The sequence below is a fragment of the Bubalus bubalis genome, chromosome 2 (assembly GCF_019923935.1).
Source record: "Bubalus bubalis isolate 160015118507 breed Murrah chromosome 2, NDDB_SH_1, whole genome shotgun sequence".
NCBI lineage: Eukaryota > Metazoa > Chordata > Mammalia > Artiodactyla > Bovidae > Bubalus > Bubalus bubalis.
This window is the reverse complement of record NC_059158.1, coordinates 45,565,813-45,584,723: the sequence shown is the minus strand read 5'-3', so window position 1 is coordinate 45,584,723 and position 18,911 is coordinate 45,565,813. Positions and strand designations below refer to the sequence as shown.

Sequence of the window (18,911 nt, the reverse complement as noted above, 5' to 3'; positions counted from 1 at the left end):
TCTCTTATCTGAGGGTAAATCGAATTATTGTTTATCTTGAGAATGTATATATAATGGGTTAAACCTACTTGGCTATATGAAGGGTGAGATGTCTTCTGTCTTTGTGATCTTTTGGTGCTTGTGATACACATCACAGTCTGGTTGAATGCTTAGTCAATAATAAAAGTGCTTTTTCTTCTCTACTACCTTTGTGAGGAGGACTCTGGGGTTGGTAAAAAAATATTTATTTTAATTTTATTTCCTCAACACAGGCTGTAGGCTTTCAACACAGAAAGGTCATGTTGATAGGGTTCACTGCTGCAAATCTGGTGGTCAGATATCTTTCTTTCTATTTTTCCTTGCCCACCTGGATGCCTGGGCAAAGTAGGGATCTACTCAGGTATTCATATGAGGTGACCTGGACCTCCAACCAGTTGTCAATCAAAGCATATGAATTTTCTTCTCATCAGTAGTTACAAATATACAGATACCAAGGACTTCTATAAAGTTACAACCTTGAACACTGCAATTCAAGATTTATCAAAGTTTGATTTTGATAAATAATATTTATGGGAAATTGCTTGCAGGGCACAGAGTGGGCCCATTCCTCTTGATAATTCCATTTTTACCCTTGAATCAAACAAAAAAATGAGAGTGGCTTCCATGGACAAATAACTTATTTTTCTCATTTCTGTGTTCTCATTTGGAGAATAAAGATAAAGGAATGAGACACTTGTCCCATAAAATTAGAGCTTGAGACATCAATGGAGGTTCTGGAATTAAAAATAAAATGAACACAAAATCTTCTATACACAAGAGCAGCAAATCGATCCTAGACTGTCACCTTGCCAGCAGAACTGTTATCTTGCCAACTCAAGTATTTATCAAAAATCTGCAAAGAGAAGGAATAAGAACACAGGAGAAGAATTTGCCTAGTATGTGTTTTATGAGCAAGTAGTGACTGATTAGCTCTCCAGTTGTGTTAATAACAAATGGATCTGAAAGTTCAGAACCAAATGCATATTTAATCTTGGAAATCAATTGACCCTCAAGTTAAAAATGAAATAGGCCTAGGACTGCATGGAGCAGGTGATGTGAAGACTGGCAGGTCGGTTATATCTCATTCCCAGCCTGACTTTCACATTTAAACTTGTAGAGAGAGCAGTGAGCTATCTGGACTGGTTGTGGATCCGAGTTGCTGAATTCACCAGACATGAGGAATACAATCAGAAATGATGATGATGACTGTTAATGGAAATTAATTTTTTCTAAGTAACTATAACCAGAAAGCATTTATCTCAGGCAGAGAGTCTGCTCTAAATGAGATGGTGTTATATGTTCACCTACTGGGAGATTACTGCAACGGTGTCAACAATTGTTGGTGGGAATGTAAACTGGTAAAGCCACTATGGAAAATAGTGTAAAGGGTCCTCAAAAAAAACAAAGACAGAGTTGTCATAGGATCCAGTAATTCCACGCCTGGACATATATCCAGACAAAACTAATTCAAAAAGATACATGAGCCCCTATGCTCATAGCTGCACTATTTACAATAGACAAGACATGGAATTAACCTAAATGTCCATCAACAGATGAGTGGATAAAAAAGATGCAATGTGTATACACATATATATATGTATACACAACTACATATATATATACACATATACGTACATACATATATACACATACATATATATACATATATATACACATATACACATATATACATATATATATGTGGAATACTACTAAGCCATACAAAAGAATTAAATAATGTCATTTACGGCAACATGGGCGGACCTAGAGACTATCATACTAAGAGAAATAAGTCAGAAAGAGAAAGACATATACCATGTGATATCTCTTATATGTGGAATCTAAAATACACCACAAATGAACATATCTACAAAACAGAAATGGATATAGAGAACAGGCTTGTGGTTGCAGGGGAAGTGGCAGAAAAAGGGAGAAAGATTGGGCGTTTAGGATTAGCAGGTGCAAACTACTATATATGGGAGAAGGCAATGGCACCCCACTCCAGTACTCTTGCCTGGAAAATCCCATGGACGGAGGAGCCTGGTGGGCTGCAGTCCATGGGGTCATGAAGAGTCGGACACGACTGAGCGACTTCACTTTCACTTTTCACTTTCATGCATTGGAGGAGGAAATGGCAACCCACTCCAGTGTTCTTGCCTGGAGAATCCCAGGGACGGCGGGGCCTGGTGGGCTGCCGTCTAGGGGGTCGCACAGAGTCGGACATGACTGAAGTGACTTAGCAGCAGCAGCAAACAGCAAAGTCCTACTGTATGGCACAGGGAACTACATTCAATATCCTTTGGTAAAGCATAATGGAAAAGAATATGAAAAAGAATGTATATATGTATAACTGAATCACTTTGCTGTAGAGCTTAAGTTAATAACAATACTGTGAATCAACTGTATTTCAATGAAATTACTTTAAAAAAATAAATGCAAAGGAACTCAAAAGAAAAAGAAATCTATGCAAGTGACCGTCTTTGAAAACTGATCAGCCAGCTGATCACCATGGTTAAATCCATTATTTAGGGATCTTGCCTTCTTCTTCCTCAGACACAACTTAGCAACCTAACAACAACAAAAGCCCCTGGACTTAATTCACATCAGATGTTACGCCCAACCCCAGTCTAAGTACTTTCCAAACCTTGTGTAGAATGTCAAAGGAAAAAGAAAATATTCGGTTTTATTAACTCAGTAACAGTGAATCTCAATGTAGAACAGATCTCTCAAATGTAACCTACCATAGCTTACAGTATAGGCTAAACTTTTATGACAGTAGACAGGAAGAATTTGTGACCCAAATCTTTATTAATGCAAGTGAAGTGAAGTGAAATCGCTCAGTCGTGTCCGACTCTTTGTGACCCCATGGACGGTAGCCTACCAGGCTCCTCTGTCCATGGGATTTTCCAGGCAAGAATACTGGAGTGGGTTGCCACTTCCTCCTCCAGGGGATCTTCCCGACCCAGGGATCGAACCCAAGTCTCCCACATTGCAGGCAGATGCTTTAACCTCTGAGCCACCTGGGAAGCCAGCATTCCCTAAAGCAACATTGTTTTATGATTTCAAATTTTTGTTTCCAAGATTGACTTGATTGGCTTTTCTAGATGACAATGAAGGAGCTAGAATTTGAGGCTCTCAACTCCGCTTGTACATGTAAATCACCAGCAGAGATTTTACACCTGCCTTCGCCCACCTCTAGAAATTCTTGACCCACTCCTGGAGAATCCCAGGGACGGGAGAGCCTGGTGGGCTGCCGTCTGTGGGGTTGCACAGAGTCAGACACGACTGAAGCGACTTAGCAGCAGCAGCAGCAGCAAAGATTCTTGATTCCATTTTCCTAGTGGAAGTGCACTATTTGGGCTTTAAAAAGTCCTAGGAGGGGACTTCCTTGGTGGTCCAGTAGTTAAGACTCTACTCCCAGTGTATGGGCCACAGGTTAGATCCCTGGTTGGAGAACTAAGATTCCACAGGCCACTGGGCACGGCTGAAAAAAAGTCCCAGGAGATTTTAATGCTGAGCCAGAGCTAAGAACCACTGTCCCAGATGAGCAGCTGAACTGTTTTGAGTTAGCTCTTTTTAAATGGACTTTATAAAGCATAGGACTTATAAAAATAATGACCAAATTAAATCCCACATTTCAGGCAGATTTGTTACTAGCTGAGCCACAGGGGAAGCCCTTTCAAGTGGACTTTATAAAGTATAGGGCTCATAAAAATAATGATTAAATTAAATCAAGTAAATCTAAGGTTGTTTTTAACTGAATTCCTGAACTATCACTCATTATCAGAGAAATGCAAATCAAAACCACTATGAGGTACCATTTCACACCAGTCAGAATGACTGGGATCCAAGAGTCTACAAGTAATAAATGCTGGAGAGGGTGTGGAGAAAAGGGAACCCTCTTACACTGCTGGTGGGAATGCAAACTAGTACAGCCACTATGGAGAACAGTGTGGAGAGTCCTTAAAAAACTGGAAATAGAACTGCCTTATGATTCAGCAATCCCACTGCTGGGCATACACACTGAGGAAACCAGAAGGGAAAGAGACACGTGTACCCCAATGTTCATCGCAGCACTGTTTATAATAGCCAGGACATGGAAGCAACCTAGATGTCCATCAGCAGATGAATGGATAAGAAAGCTGTGGTACATATACACAATGGAGTATTACTCAGCCTTTAAAAAGAACACATTTGAATCAGTTCTAATGAGGTGGATGAAACTGGAGCCTATTATACAGAGTGAAGTAAGCCAGAAAGAAAAACACCAATACAGTATACTAACGCATATATATGGAATTTAGAAAGATGGTAACAATAACCCTGTGTACGAGACAGCAAAAGAGACACTGATGTATAGAACAGTCTTATGGACTCTGTGGGAGAGGGAGAGGGTGGGAAGATTTGGGAGAATGGCATTGAAACATGTGTAATATCATGTATGAAACGAGTTGCCAGTCCAGGTTCGATGCACGATACTGGATGCTTGGGGCTGGTGCACTGGGACGACCCAGAGGGATGGTGTTGGGAGGGAGGAGGGTTCAGGATGGGGAGCATACGTATACCTGTGGCGGATTTGTTTTGATGTTTGGGAAAACTAATACAGTGTTTCAGGTTTAAAAATAAAATAAAATTTAAAAAAAAAAAGATTAAAAAAAAGAAAGAAAGAAAGAAAAACTAGTGCCTACAAATAGCAGGATCAAGCAAAAGAAACAGCAATCTGGAAGTCCAAAAGGCAGGCTGCTGTCTTCAGGAAATGAGAGAAAACCAAGAGGGGAATTCTGAGATCTGCTCAAGGTCCTTCCATGAGTGTCTGTTTGTACTGGGTTGGCAACTAGCATACTTTACTCTCTAGACCATATGGTCATAAGACCAGACTTGCTTTATAAAAACAGGTAGTTTTCTTGTTTGGTGTTTTGAGGGTAAATAAATACCAAAAAGAAGATTTGGGAAAAGTGCACAGGTAAATACTACTGTGGATCACACATCATAAGAAATTGTCTAAAGTTATTAAATCACTCCCATAGGTGCCAGTGTAACTAAGTAAAATCCTGCACATGGATGCCTAAAATGGTAGTTTAATTATCAAAAACATTTCTTCTTTTATTTTTTTAGTGTGATATATATTTATTTTTATTGAAATGTAGTTTGATTTACAATTTTATGTTAGTTTCTGGTGTGCAGCAAAGTGATTCAGTTATACATATAATATTAATATATTATATATAATATATATAACCCCTAATGGAAAAGAATCTGAAAAAGAATGTATATTATATATACATAAATATATATATACATATATTCTTTTTCAGATTCTTTTCCATTATAGGTTATTACAAGATACTGAATATAGTTCCCTGTGCTCTACAGTAGGACCTTGTTTAACTATTTTACACACAGTAGTGTGTATCTGTTAACCCACACTTCCCAATTCACCCTCCTCTCTTTTTTTCCTTATTAACTTTGTGATTTTCTATATCGATGAGTATGTCTCTGTTTTGTAAAGAAGTTCATTTGTATCATACTGTAGATTCCATGTATGTGATATCAGATGACACATAGATTATCAATAAATGGATACCTTCGGCTCCTCTGTAAAATGGGAAAAGTAATACTCAACTTACAATGTTTTTTGAAGATTAAGTAAAACAATGCATCTAAAGTGCACAGCATGTTAACATATAGTAAACTCTCAACAAATTGGTAATTATAATCATTCTTAATGCTGGCATGTGTACACAGAAATCAACAGGCTTCTGATAAGAAGAACTGCTAAAATTGTTCAGCAGTACAACTTGGCTACATGTATCAAAATTTTCCCATTACACCAATAATCCTGGTTCTAAAAAACATCAGAGATATGGTCAAGGATACAAATCCATGCCTATTCATAGCATGCCTTTATATTGTAATAACTAAGGTTATAGCAGAGGGACACATCAATACTGTATGTTAGACATTTCAAAATTTGCATAAATTGGGATGTCAGTTTGTGAAATATGCCCCAAATTGTAGAAAATATACTTGGGGGAAAAATTCAGATTTCATTTATAATTTTATTTGGAATATTATTATTATCTCTCTTTCATATTATTGTATTATATATATATTTTTAAACTTGGAGGTTACAAAATTGAGCATGACTAATTTGTAAGGGTATCTAGAATGAATGCATGAATTCACTTTTTACCTTCATAAAGACAAGTCCTTTAAAAAGTACTTTTTTCCCTCACCTTTACCACTTTGCCTAAAGGGATATAAAAGAAAACAATGCTCAATTATTCTTGCTCCACAGAAAATTCAATTTTTTTATAGAATTTTTTTCTTACCCCTTTGATATAGCATTTTTAAAAAATAAGAAAGGTCTTTTCATTTACTTTTCTCTGTCAGCTCAAATGTGAAAGTGGCTCAATATTTGAATGTGATTTAGAGCTATATTTTAGATGGCACACTTTTGCCTGTATGCTACCCACCATGTGCAAAATTCACTTGGGAGTTGGAAAACTGAGCTACCAGATGGTCCTGGGATTTCTGACTCAGAAGACACTTATAAATATTATGGGACATTCAGTGACCTTCTAGAAAAAGAAAACAACAATGGCTTCACATAATGAATCCAGAGAGAAAAATCACAAAAATAGATGAGATAGAAGTAGTTTGTGATCAAAGTGCTAAATACATGGGCACCTCTAGTACCACCTTCCACACTGAGAAGCAAGAATTTACTCCTTAACTATCAGATGCTTCTGAACAACACAGAGTAGGCCAGTTCATTCTTTCTTTAAAATAAAACAGACTTTATTAATTTTTAATAGAAGATTAGCTTACTTCTACAATCCAGTATTACATGGAGATGGATAAGCAGATGTTCAATTATATTCTACATTTACCTCTTTGGAATCAAGGGTTTCGTGTTCCGGAATAGCCATCATTGGATGACTCAGCTTCACAGAAAAGACGCCCAGGATGTGATCAGAGATAGAGGTAAGGAGAGATAAAAGTTTAAATTTAAGTTGGCAGTTAAATGATGATGCAAGTATATTATTGCTGATCATAGTAGATTCTACCAAGTGTAAACATTAAGATTTGATTGTTACTAAAAACAAAGGAAGATATTCTTAACACAGAAAAAATTTTTAGCAGATGGTGAATCCTTAGAGCCTAAAACCACATCTTATTTCTCTCTGTGTCCTACATACACTCGAACAGTGCTTGGCACACAGCATAGACAGTTATTAAATGTTTACTGAATGAATGAACTGTTAACATACACTGGCAGTTCTCAGAGAGAGGAAATGAAGTTAAATCTATTTTCTCACAACAACCCTCAAACTGAAAAGCTCCAAAGCAAAAGAGACAAATCATGTTCAGGCCAGCAATGCAGATGCCTCTGCAGATAGTTAATGCCTATATGAAATGTAGAACACTGTGCATTATTGTAAACATAAAGAATCTCTAAACACAAGGGCTTCATAAACACTGCAGTCTTACCAGATGCCACCATGATAATGCAGTTTACAACATAGTGGCACATTAACAGAGGGAGGTTCTTTGGTTTTTATAGGAATTTTTTTTATTATTGCATGGGTTTTCTGAGCACTATACATACCCTTAAACCTATTAGGAAAGAAGAAAGTCATAGATATGCAAGCAAAAAAGGCAGGCAGACAGAATGAGGGACACAGACAAGGGGAAGGCAATCATTTGTAATAGATCTGTTTACCCCCTTTATTTTTTAACCGTCTCTCCTCACTCCAGCTTTAAAGTAACCACGATACTTGATTTCCCAGAAATGTCCCAGCTTCTACTATGATCCTGGGCAAATCCAGGCTATGGAAATAATTGCCTGCCCTTTACTCTCATCTTATCCTAATTTGATCAGTGAATCATCAGATCAGTAACCAGCTCCAAGGCAATTCGGAGGATCCCAGGAGTGCAGTCTTGGCCCCAGGAGGACATCACCAGTGGCTGCCAGGGAGGCCAAGGAAGTCCCATCTCCTTAAAGTTTCCTGAAGTTTCCCTCTGTTCTAGCCCATTTTCAAGAATGGAGCCTGCTTTTATTTAAAGCTATAGCTTTGTTAAATCTGTCCCAACTGTGAAATACCCTGGGTGTCAAAACATCAGGGCTCCTAGAATCCTGAGATCATTGCTTTAAATGGAAGCGTGATCTGGCCCCAAACCAACTAGAGATCCAAACAGCTTTCCAAAACTCAGCTGAAAGCACTTGCTTTCTCCTGTTGATCAGGGTCCCCTGACACCCTAAACCTGGCTTAGGATCAGATGTACCCCTTCAAAACTCAAACCTAAGTCCTGGAGACAGCAAAATCTTAAGCATACCTAGGCTAAGAGGTACGGTAATTATATGAATCATCAGAGTCTGTACAAATGTCAATCTCCATTCTCCTAAGATACAATAGGATAAAAATCCTGAAATTTTAAAATGTTGTCCCAATAAAATATTTAACTGACATTGGAAAAGCAATTGAGTAATTATCTGATATCTATTTTACATTTTATTTTTTCAATATAGGTATTCATTCATTTAAATTCTAAAATATATTTTAATCTGGAATTTCAAAAACTATGTATGAGCTATCTTAACCAACAAAAAATAACAGCAAATGACTGATTCTAATTAACTGGTAATCCCCAGATCACTTATATTTGGCTTTGGAATGCTTTCTTCTATTTATGATCTTGGGACCCAGTAGGTTTGCTTTTTGATTATCCTTGAGGTGACTAAAAACATATAAACTGTGATACTGTTAATGGAGTAAGTCATAATAATTTATAGTTTCTTCACATGACAAATTCATTATATGTATGTGTTTATATAGGCTTCCCTGGCGACTCAAGTGGTAAAGAATCTGCCTGCAATGCAGGAGACCAGTGTTCGATCCTTGGGTCAGGAAGATCCCCTGGAGAAGGAAATGGCAACCCACTCCAATATTCTTGCCTGGAGAATCCCATGGACAGAGGAGCCTGGCAGGGTACAGTCCATGGGATTGCAAAGAGTTGGACAGACTGAGCGACATCACTCACTCACTCACTCATTTGCTTATACAGTGTTAAGAGCAATCTAGTGAGGTGAGCACTAATTTTACCCTGTTTCACAAATGAAACAAAAGCACCAAGAGATGGGATGATGACTTCTTCAAAGGCTGGAGCTAGTAAGTGGCAGAGTCATGATTGGAGTCTGGGTGACAGTCTCTGGAGATGGTGTTTTCAAAGCAGCGGAAAGTGGTAATACGCCGCTGGGAAGACGCTCGGGAGTGCGCAGTGGGGGCAGACAGATGGAGGGAGTGGGGTGTGTGCCACGTTGCAAAAGGGAAGGCCAGGTGCTAAAGGCAAGAGCATACAGTTCAGAGATCAGAAGCAGTTCAGAGTGTCTGGGGCAATGCGTGTCTCCACACAGGAGACGCAAGACAATGAAGCTTGGATGTCAGACGAGGATTCTGGGCTTCATTCTCTAAAGAGTGAGAAGTCCTTGAATCTCCAAGGGAGACAGGGGCACATGCGATCAGATTGTCACGTCAAAAGACATCGCCCTGGCTAAAGAGCAGAATACAGATGGGGGAGGAGGGGCTGGAAGACCTGCAGGTAATCAGAGAGAAAGAGAATAAAGAAGAAGGTTTAAATGAAAGCAGTACCTTAGAGAATAGAATGAAGTCAAGTTTCCCTGGCTGACCCTAGATCCCCCCTACTCTCCAGGGTGAGTGAAGGAGCATCGGGTTGACATGTTGAAATTTTGTTGATTAGGGAAGAAAAATCACAAAATGTTCCAAGGAAATACAGTAAGCCTCCTGCATACGAGCCTCCGAGTTGCAAACTTTCAAAGCTGGGACCACCTGCGCATGCGCCTCCATGTCCAGTCACGTCAGGCATGAGATGCACTGCTGCGTGCCTCCCTCTCCTGCTGCCGGCCCCGCAGCTCCACCGTCTCCCACCTCCTCTACCCCCCATCAGTAGCTCTTCTAGCCTGTTCACTCGATGCCAGCCCCTGTATCCCAGCTAATTGTACTGTAGACCACTGTACTTTTCAAGGTATTGTAAGATTAAAAATGTTTTCTTTTGTGTGTTTGTTTTTACTATTATTGGGTGAAAAGTATTATAAACCTATGACAGTACAGTACTATATAGCCAATTGTGTTAGCTGGGTCCCTACCCTAGTCTAACTGTGTTGAACTTCTGAACAAACTGGACTTACAACACGCTCTCCGAACAGAACTCTTTTGCATGTAGGGGACTCACTGTCATGCTGAGGTTGGCATGCATGCTGAATACAGAGGTTTTGTAAAGCATAAGAGATGGAAATGCCACGTGAGGAGAACAAACATGGCAGGGACAGCCTCTCATAGTCAGAATGAGAATGAGGACACTAAAACATGGAAATATATCCCATATGTTAATAGACGGATGACGTGCTATCCAGAGAGTTAGTGGTTACAGGGGGACGGCGAGAGTCCTCCCAGCCTGATTACTTGGTGGTGAACGTGCTGGAGAACAAATTACTATTTTGTCTCAAAAAAAAAAATACCCTGAAAAGTTATTAGTTTTATCATCAGACCTTTATTCAACATAGACAGATCAATGAAATGGAAAGCTCGGGTGAAATGCGACAAAACATCCTTTCATCCCAGATGGAAACTCCAGTCACAGATATTGTGTAACACTCATCAGACCTTTGCTGACTCAGCACTGGGGGCTGATCAACAAGCGGTGTTTGAATGAGCCTTCGGTTGAGTTTTATTACCCTCATGATCACAGCTGCCACCCAAATATAAAGCCTTGTGGAGTATTTCTCACCCGTGTGGGGCTTCCTCACAAATGTCACTGCATCTCCAGGGCTAACTTCTGCGACAAAGACAGATAAAAATCCCCTCCAAGCAACTGGAGAGACTCCTACAGCGAGAAGGAAAAAGAACTATGCCAAATGTGGTGAAATCGCTTAATGAAGTCTTAATCTACCTGAGGAACGGCATCCAGAGCACTAGCTTTTATGAATCAGCTCTCGCTCCTGCTCAAAGATGTAGCAGATTTTTCTCACCTGCCAGAAATGACGAACCTGAGGAAGTGCAGCAAGAAACGTTCCCATTTTTAAATCGCCGAGGGTGCTACAGCTGCTTTTCAGAATTCACTCCTCAGGATTGCTTTTTAGCTGAACCACATCCTCTTGTAAACTTCCTTCACTGTATTCATCTTCAGGAAGCTATCCCCCCTACTTCTGCCTCCTACCAAGATTTGTGAACCACTCAAGCTGGAGTGTAAAGTTAAGAACATCTCTCAAAAATAGACATGACGATTACCGAAGGGCCACCTACATAGAGCTCTTTGCTTTCTGAGTACAGTGTTGTCATGGTGAGACTGTGAGCCACTGGACGCCAGGTCCATTTGATGCTATTGACCTTTAGGTTGACTAGACCTGGTACAGAGGCCATGCAGCAGAGGAGACACAGAACATATATTGAATAAGTAAATTAGTAATGAAAGAGGGAAGGAAGGAAACAGAGGAAAGAGTGTTTTCTGATTTACAAAACTATAGAAATTCTGCATTGGTGAAGAACTGGACTTGTTTACTACATTCCCCAAAGTCTTCTCACTGGTAAGAAACTTTGCAAACTAGGGATGCTAAAACCAGTTCTATGGCACTTGTGTGTTCTGCTTAAATCCCTCATGATTCTTCAGCTTCAGGAAGACAAATATACTATGATATCCCTTACATGTGGAATTTGAAAAAGTGGTATAAATGAACCTATATACAAAATAGAAATAGACTCTCAGACATAGAAAACAAACATGTGCTTCCCAAAAGCGAAAGGTGGGAGGCAGGGATAGATTGGGAGTTTAGGGTAAACAGGCACACACTACTGTACATAAAATAGATAAACAACAAAGACCTACTGTATAGCACAGGGAACCATATTCCATATCTTGCCTATGATAATTAATAATAACCTATAATTTAAAAGAATATATAGATATATATGCACGTGTGTGCTCAGTCACGTCAGTCGTGTCTGACTCTTTGTCGCCCTATGGACTGTAGCCCACCAGGCTCCTCTGTCCTTGGGATTCCCCCGGCAAGAATACTGGAGTGGGTTGCCATGCCCTCCTCCGGGAGATCTTCCTAACCCAGGGGTCGAACATGTGTCTCCTGTGTCTCAAACAGATTCTTTACCCACTGAGACACCTGGGGAAGCCCATATACATATATGTATAACTAAATCACACTGCTGCACACCTGAAGCTAACATAACATTGCAAATTAACTATCCTTCAATTTTAAAAAAAGGGGAAACATAATTTAAAAAAAGAACTGAAGTTAGTCATCAGTCTCTGAGTCAAGAGATTCTACTTGCAGGTTTGTATCTTTTTCTCTTGAATTGCTCAAGGGGCCTGCAACACTAGGCCTTCAGGCATCCTGATCTGTTGGGGGCCAGCGTGAGGCACTCCGCCTGTGGCAAAGGTCATGAAGAAGGAGGCTTGACATACGCAAAGGCGGGATCGAGCCTCAGGAGTCCCCCTGGAAATCCTCGAGCATCTATCCCCATAACCAGAACCTGCCTACTTTACTATTTTGTGCTCTCACCTTCACCTCTGACTTTATGGGGGGCTGTCCCCCACCACCTCTTTCAGAGAAGGAGTTAACTTAGAGCTCTAGTTAATAATAATTCCTGGGTGTGACAGGAGTGTTTCAACCTACAAACTCCTCTGAAGGTTCTCTAGCCTGCCAGACAGGCTTGTCCGGCCACATGTGATTGCTCACAGCCTCCCAACCGTGAGAGGCATGAGATGCTTTAAACCTTCTAAAAACAGGTTCCTTAGAAAAGTTAGAAAACTATTAGTATAAGTATAATGGGCTGATTAGAAATTGTATTGGTGAAGGGTTTTTCATTTGCTGAGCCAATGTTTGTTGCTAAGTCTCCATATCCCCTGCCCTTACACACATTAATGAATATATAGAAAAAATAACTATTAACCTTTAATATTAATCACGTTAGACCTTAGGCTAAGTAAATTCTTTCCTTAACTAAAACCCACTACACCCTCATCCTATAGGAATATAACTTTATTTGGGTGGCGTCTGTTTTAAGAATAATCACCCCTGGAGAAATAAGTGTCCTGGTTGACTGACTGCTGTCACAAGGAGAGGGTCATAAATTGTCAGCAGGCCCCCTGGCCAGAAGATGATGTAACACCCCTAAGACCTCTGTATACATTTGTATGAAACACCTGACTTTGATAAAAGTCAGGACTGCTGACCCCGTGTGACTTTTGCATAACATCTCAGTGTATAAAAGTAGACCATGGAAAATAAAGAATTGGGATCAGTTCCTCGAAAGACTGGTCTCCCCATGTCTCTCTCTCTCTCACTCTGGCTGAGTCTCCATCTGGAGTGCGGAACCCACCATGCTTACTAATTATGCCTGGGCTTCTAAGATCCGACCGGGGAGGCCTCTGTGTCTCCTCTCCTTCGGGAGAACAGATGGACGCCTGCGGCCTCCGTAAGTGGTGCAAACTTCTTGTCTTGAAGTTTTATTGGTCCCCCATGTAAACCAAGCTACTCAGCCTCTTTTCTCCACTGAATTTTCCTACTGAGCTATCCTTATTCTATTACTCTTTATATCTTTAATTAATATCTAATTGAAGCTATTGTATCCTGATCCTCGCCGACGCCGTCCCCGCTTCGAATACCCTGGATCAGCCGGGGCTGGACCCCGGCACTGATCTGCACAGCACTACCCTTGTTAGATGAAGCTAATCTCCAGGCAGCACAGTGCCCACCACTCCCACTGAGGGAGGTCAAGGACCAGAGATCACCTAGGATCGTGCTTACACCTAAAAGTCTGGTTTACTTCACTCACTTAGGGGGTCTGCCTGGCCAAACAAAACATTTGAGATTTTATTCCCTGATTCACAGCATATCCCAGCACTGAGGAAGCACCGGGTAAGTCCTGTAAATTTCAGATTCTGACGCAGCAGGTCTGAGGAGGGGCCTGCATGTCTAACGGGTCTCAGGTGAGGCCAACAATCCCAGAGGTTGAGGAGCCAGACCCCAGAAAAGATCTGTGTATGAACTGATGGAATCGATGTGTTGTTCAAATATTTGTCTATTGACAACTGAAATTAGCTATATCCAAAGTTCTTAATCAATTAAGTTACACAGAAGTTGTGTAATTAAATACTTTTCTATGAAGGGTTTTATTGAGTAAGTGTTCATGGGCCAGACACTTTGCTGGATGTTAGTGAATGAATAGACATTGTCCCTCCTCTTGGAGACTGCAGTGCAATGGGAGAAGCAGATATTAACTATATAATCAGGATTCAGTTCAGTTCAGTTCAGTCACTCAGTCGTGTCCAACTCTTTGCGACCCCATGAATCACAGCACGGCAGTAGGCCGAAACAAACACAAAATAATGTGTTTGAAGGACAAGTTCAGCTTGTTATGAGGGTTCATCACAGATAAAGTGGATCTGGTCTAGAACAAAGGAATCTCTTCCCAAGAGGCTGAAATCTACATTGTAGATTCTACGGGATAATCCTCCTAATAGCGATAAGAGGGGCAGAGTTCATAGGGGTGAATAGCTAAAAAGAAATTACTAACCACTGGGCTGATGGGAAAACAGGGAGAAATATCAGAATGGATGGACCAAACGAGTGAGAAAATCAGGAACCCAGGCTAGAGAATCACTGTGCAGGCATTCTGCCTGCGTCAGCTCCACTTCAGAAGCCAAATGGAAAATACTCATTAAATAAATCAAGGCTGTTAAATAGGAATCTGTCTCATTGCCCAGAAAGACTACAAGCTGCTAGAGGACAGGGCTTCTAATATGCTAGTACTAGCTGATTGATTTTACTGCTCAAGATTCTATGCTTGGTTGCAGGAACATGGGTAGACCTAGAGATGATCATACTAAGTGAAGTAAGCCAGACAGAAATTACTGTATAGAACTGTAGAGACACAAAAATATCATATCGCTTATATGTGAAATCTAAAAAAAAAAGAAATGATAGAAATGAATTTGTATACAAAACAGAAATGGATCCACAGACATAGAAAACAAATTTATGGTTACCAAAGGGAAAAGGGAAATTAGGGCTATGGGATTAGCAGATACAAACCACTATATATGAAATAGATAAACAGCAAGGACTTAATGTACAGCACAGGAAACTATACTCAGTATTTTATAATAATCTATAAGGGAAAAGAATCTGAAAATAATTTATATATATACATATATATATACACACATATGGCTGAACCACTTTGCTGTACATATGAAACTAATACACTGTTGTATAATAAATCAATTATACTTCCATTTTTTAAAAATGGAAATTAGACTATGTGCATTTTGAAAAATATGCCTGGGATAAAATATGCCTGGGACAAATTTAACTTTGCCTGGGACAAATCTGAGTTTGCACTTAATGAGAGCAGTTCGTGATACAGGCTATGAGGATGCAGCTGTTCATGACAGTCAGAAATATGCTATTCCTATCCATACGTCTTAAAGATGTCATCAGTATTAGCCTGGGATTTTTTTTTTTTAATTACTAAACGATTTCAGTAGCTTGAATATTTATTTTTAGAATTTAAAGGTATAGTGTTGACTATTTCAGGCAATGCCCAGAAGTTTACACATTTGTCTATGCTACTAACTTCTGATGTAAATTGGGGAAAACCACTTTGTCTCGGGACCTCAGTTTTCTCATCTTTAAATTCTGGCTGCTAACTAAATGATTTCTAGTTCCTTCTCTCCTTGGATTATTGTGTTCATTGATAAATGCTATCTCAGGAGAAAAAAAGGAAAAAAGTTCTTCCTTTTTGGAATCTCCTGCACTGAGCCACAGCTGAGGCAGAAGTTATATCTACAGGGAGGGTAAAAATGACCTCCCTGTGGAACCTTACCTGGGATCCTTAATATCAGTTCTTAGCTGTGCCACTTGCTCCGTGTGTAAAGTTTCATAAACACTATGAAATTTCACAGCATTCTTTTGTGCATTCACTGAGTATCCTCATGTGAAAGTCAAAGTGTTAGTCGCTTACTCATGTCTGACTCTTTGCAACCCCGTAGACTGTAGCCCACCAGGCTCCTCTGTCCCTGGGATTTTCCAGGCATATTTCCACTCAATACTGGAGTGGATTGCCATTTTCTTCTCCAGGGAATCTTCCCAACCCAGGGATCGAACCTGGGTCTCCTGCATTGCAGGCAGAGTCTTTACTGTCTGAGCCACCAGGGAAGCCCCAATGCTGAGCTGGAATTTGGTATATTAATTGTTTTATAAACCTATAGGAAACTCACCATTAAGTGCTGATCATTAATATCATTATATCAGTATCTAAAGAGCAGTAAGTCTAACACCAGCAAGAAAACAGGAATTTTCTGCTTTGATCTCTGTGATAGATCTTTGGCAATATTGCTGAAGATTCCCCAACTATGCTATTTTTTTTATTCTTGGCCTTCTCTCTTTGACCCTAGGAGGCCCAGACTCAAAATGAGTTAGAACCCCCTTCTCCTCCAAAGACCACCTTTGAAAGGGCAGCAGATGGTATTTTTTCCATCTATGCATTCAGCCTATTTTGAAGATAAACACCACATCTCCCTGTTTACTCACATTTTTCATCTAAAATTGCTTCTTTCTCAACTGAAAAACTACTTCCCAGAGGGGATTAACCACACATTTGCTTTCTTCACTGCACAGCTCCCAGGTTGGAATGGAAATGAAGCAAAATCTACCTTCTAACAATATTCTAGGACTCAAATTCTGGAACCTGAAATTGGAATTGACAAGGAAGCATATTTGCTGTTTTTTATTTCCTCTATCCTTTAAGGGGCACAATTAGTTGCTTAGTACTACAGGCAAAGCACCCTTTTCCATTGTTCTCAGTATCTCACACTCACTCCAGTACAATCATAAACCAAATGTCTCCTTCACAACAGATAATGTTAGTGGCATTTTTCTCCCCCATTCTCTCTCTTCTACAGACTAGAAGGGGTATTAGCCATTTTATTCCAATGTGACACACAATTCCTGCCCTGCCTTAGCTCCACCCCAGCTATTCCTAAATTGTAACTAGCTATTCCCAAGTTGCAAGGAATTTATCCCAGAACCCAGGAGTGTGTCAACAGATGTCAACTGGCATATCATAAAAATTTGGAAGTGGTTTTGAAGAGGAAGAACAGGCATGATTGTGATGAGGTCAATCCGTGCCCCCGTCCCCTCCAGAGGCCCTGACCTGACCTCTCTCTGCTCTCTCCTAACACGACGCTCCCAGCCACCTCCTTGAGGGAGCTGATGTGTAAATGGCTGGGAGGCAGATGAGCTGAGGACGGTGAGTCTACAGGTCAAGCAAAAGGCTGCCTCCTCCATGGCACCTGCCAGCCCCACCTCCCTGAGCTTGGATTCTGGTTCTCCACATCCACATCTCCCTGTTCATTCTTTCAACTCACCTTTCAGGAATGATGTCAGCACGTCCTAACACTCATCACATCTGCTATATGCCTTTGAGCTTTCAGTACCCCCATGCTCCCTGCCCCGCACCAGGCCCTCCCCAGCTCTGTCATCCGGCCAGGCCCTGCAACTGGGTCTCGGTTGGCAGTCATTCCTGATTGCCCCAGCCTTGCATCCTTGAGCCTTGTTGTAATCTAAGATCTCCCCTCTAGAGATTCTGTCTTCTTTTCCGATGTTCCTGCTAGAACTGCAACTTCATACTATGATAGTTCTTTATCTAAATATCAAATCATAAAATAGGTGGAGTATTTACTGGTTGCTAAGAAGCCCATGGAAAAACCTATGTTTAGTTATGTTAGCAGGTTTCAGCCATTTCAAAGAATGAATGAGATCTTTTGAAAGTCAGGGTAAAAATGCTACCAACTTTGTCCAAGATTTTTATCACCTAGCATTTGAGACAGTGTTAAAATGGCATATAAATACAAAAGCATAAACTATATTCTCAGCCATACAAGGCCTCAGAATATTTGCCAAATAAAGACCTACCTTGAAACTTGCTTGCATTCAGGACTCAAGCAATAAAAACAGGAGGCAGCAAGAAATACAGAAAAGTAAAACACCCTGAATAAGTATATCATTGCCATTAAAAAGCCACAAAAGAACTATGGAAGAAAGAGGAAAATGATAACCACCACATGCCAGGAATAGAGATCTAGAATTGAATGGTATCCACATGATGAAAGACAATGAAAGGAGCCAAGTGAGCAAATAAAACATGGATACTGACAGGGGTGTATAAAAGTGAAGGTGAGTCTCAAGCCAAGGACATTGTAACAACAAAGCAGGATGGATAAATTCTAAACTAATAAATTAAATTCATGTCTTTTGGATGGAAAACTTGGAAGAGACACAAAATTATAGTGATGGAAAATGTAAAATAATACAGCAGAATTAATGTCATGTAACGAGATAATCTCAGACACAAAGAGAAGTCTCTCATGTTAAAATAAAAAATCAGGAGGGAGAATATCCACTTAATAAGAGACACAAAGAAGACATATAAAAGTTGGAAAGAAAGGAGGAAAAGATCTACTGTCCAAGATGAGCCAAAATAAAACTAGAAGAACAGCTTATTATCTTTGAAATGGAATTTAAGAAAAAAATTTGTGTAAGGGGCAAAAAAAATTATGTACTGATTAAAAAAACAAACACTGAACAAGAAAATAGAACCATCAGAAACACACATTCCTAATCCTATAGTCCCAAAGTCTTAAAATGTCCCAATGGTTGACTTGTAATATTTGGGGAGTGAACTTACACACAGCTAGGGTATCTCAAAAGTTAAGAAACTGTTTCAGTGTCCAGTGGGAGCTAAATAAATACTTTGAAATAACCTGAGGAAAGCTCTAATCTACTGAGATATCTTTCT

The 18,911-nt window shown here is 40.0% G+C and overlaps 1 protein-coding gene across 9 annotated transcripts in view; it reads right to left on the bottom strand.

The window, feature by feature from the left end:
* Positions 1-18,911, bottom strand: part of LOC102412913 (muscular LMNA interacting protein) — a 299,136-nt gene that overhangs the window by 6,255 nt on the left and 273,970 nt on the right. For all 9 annotated transcript variants that reach the window (XM_045163422.1, XM_045163421.1, XM_045163412.1 and 6 more), the window contains one exon: positions 6,912-6,965. In XM_045163422.1, coding sequence (XP_045019357.1) covers positions 6,912-6,965 — 54 coding nt within the window. The remainder of the gene's footprint in view (positions 1-6,911; positions 6,966-18,911) is intronic.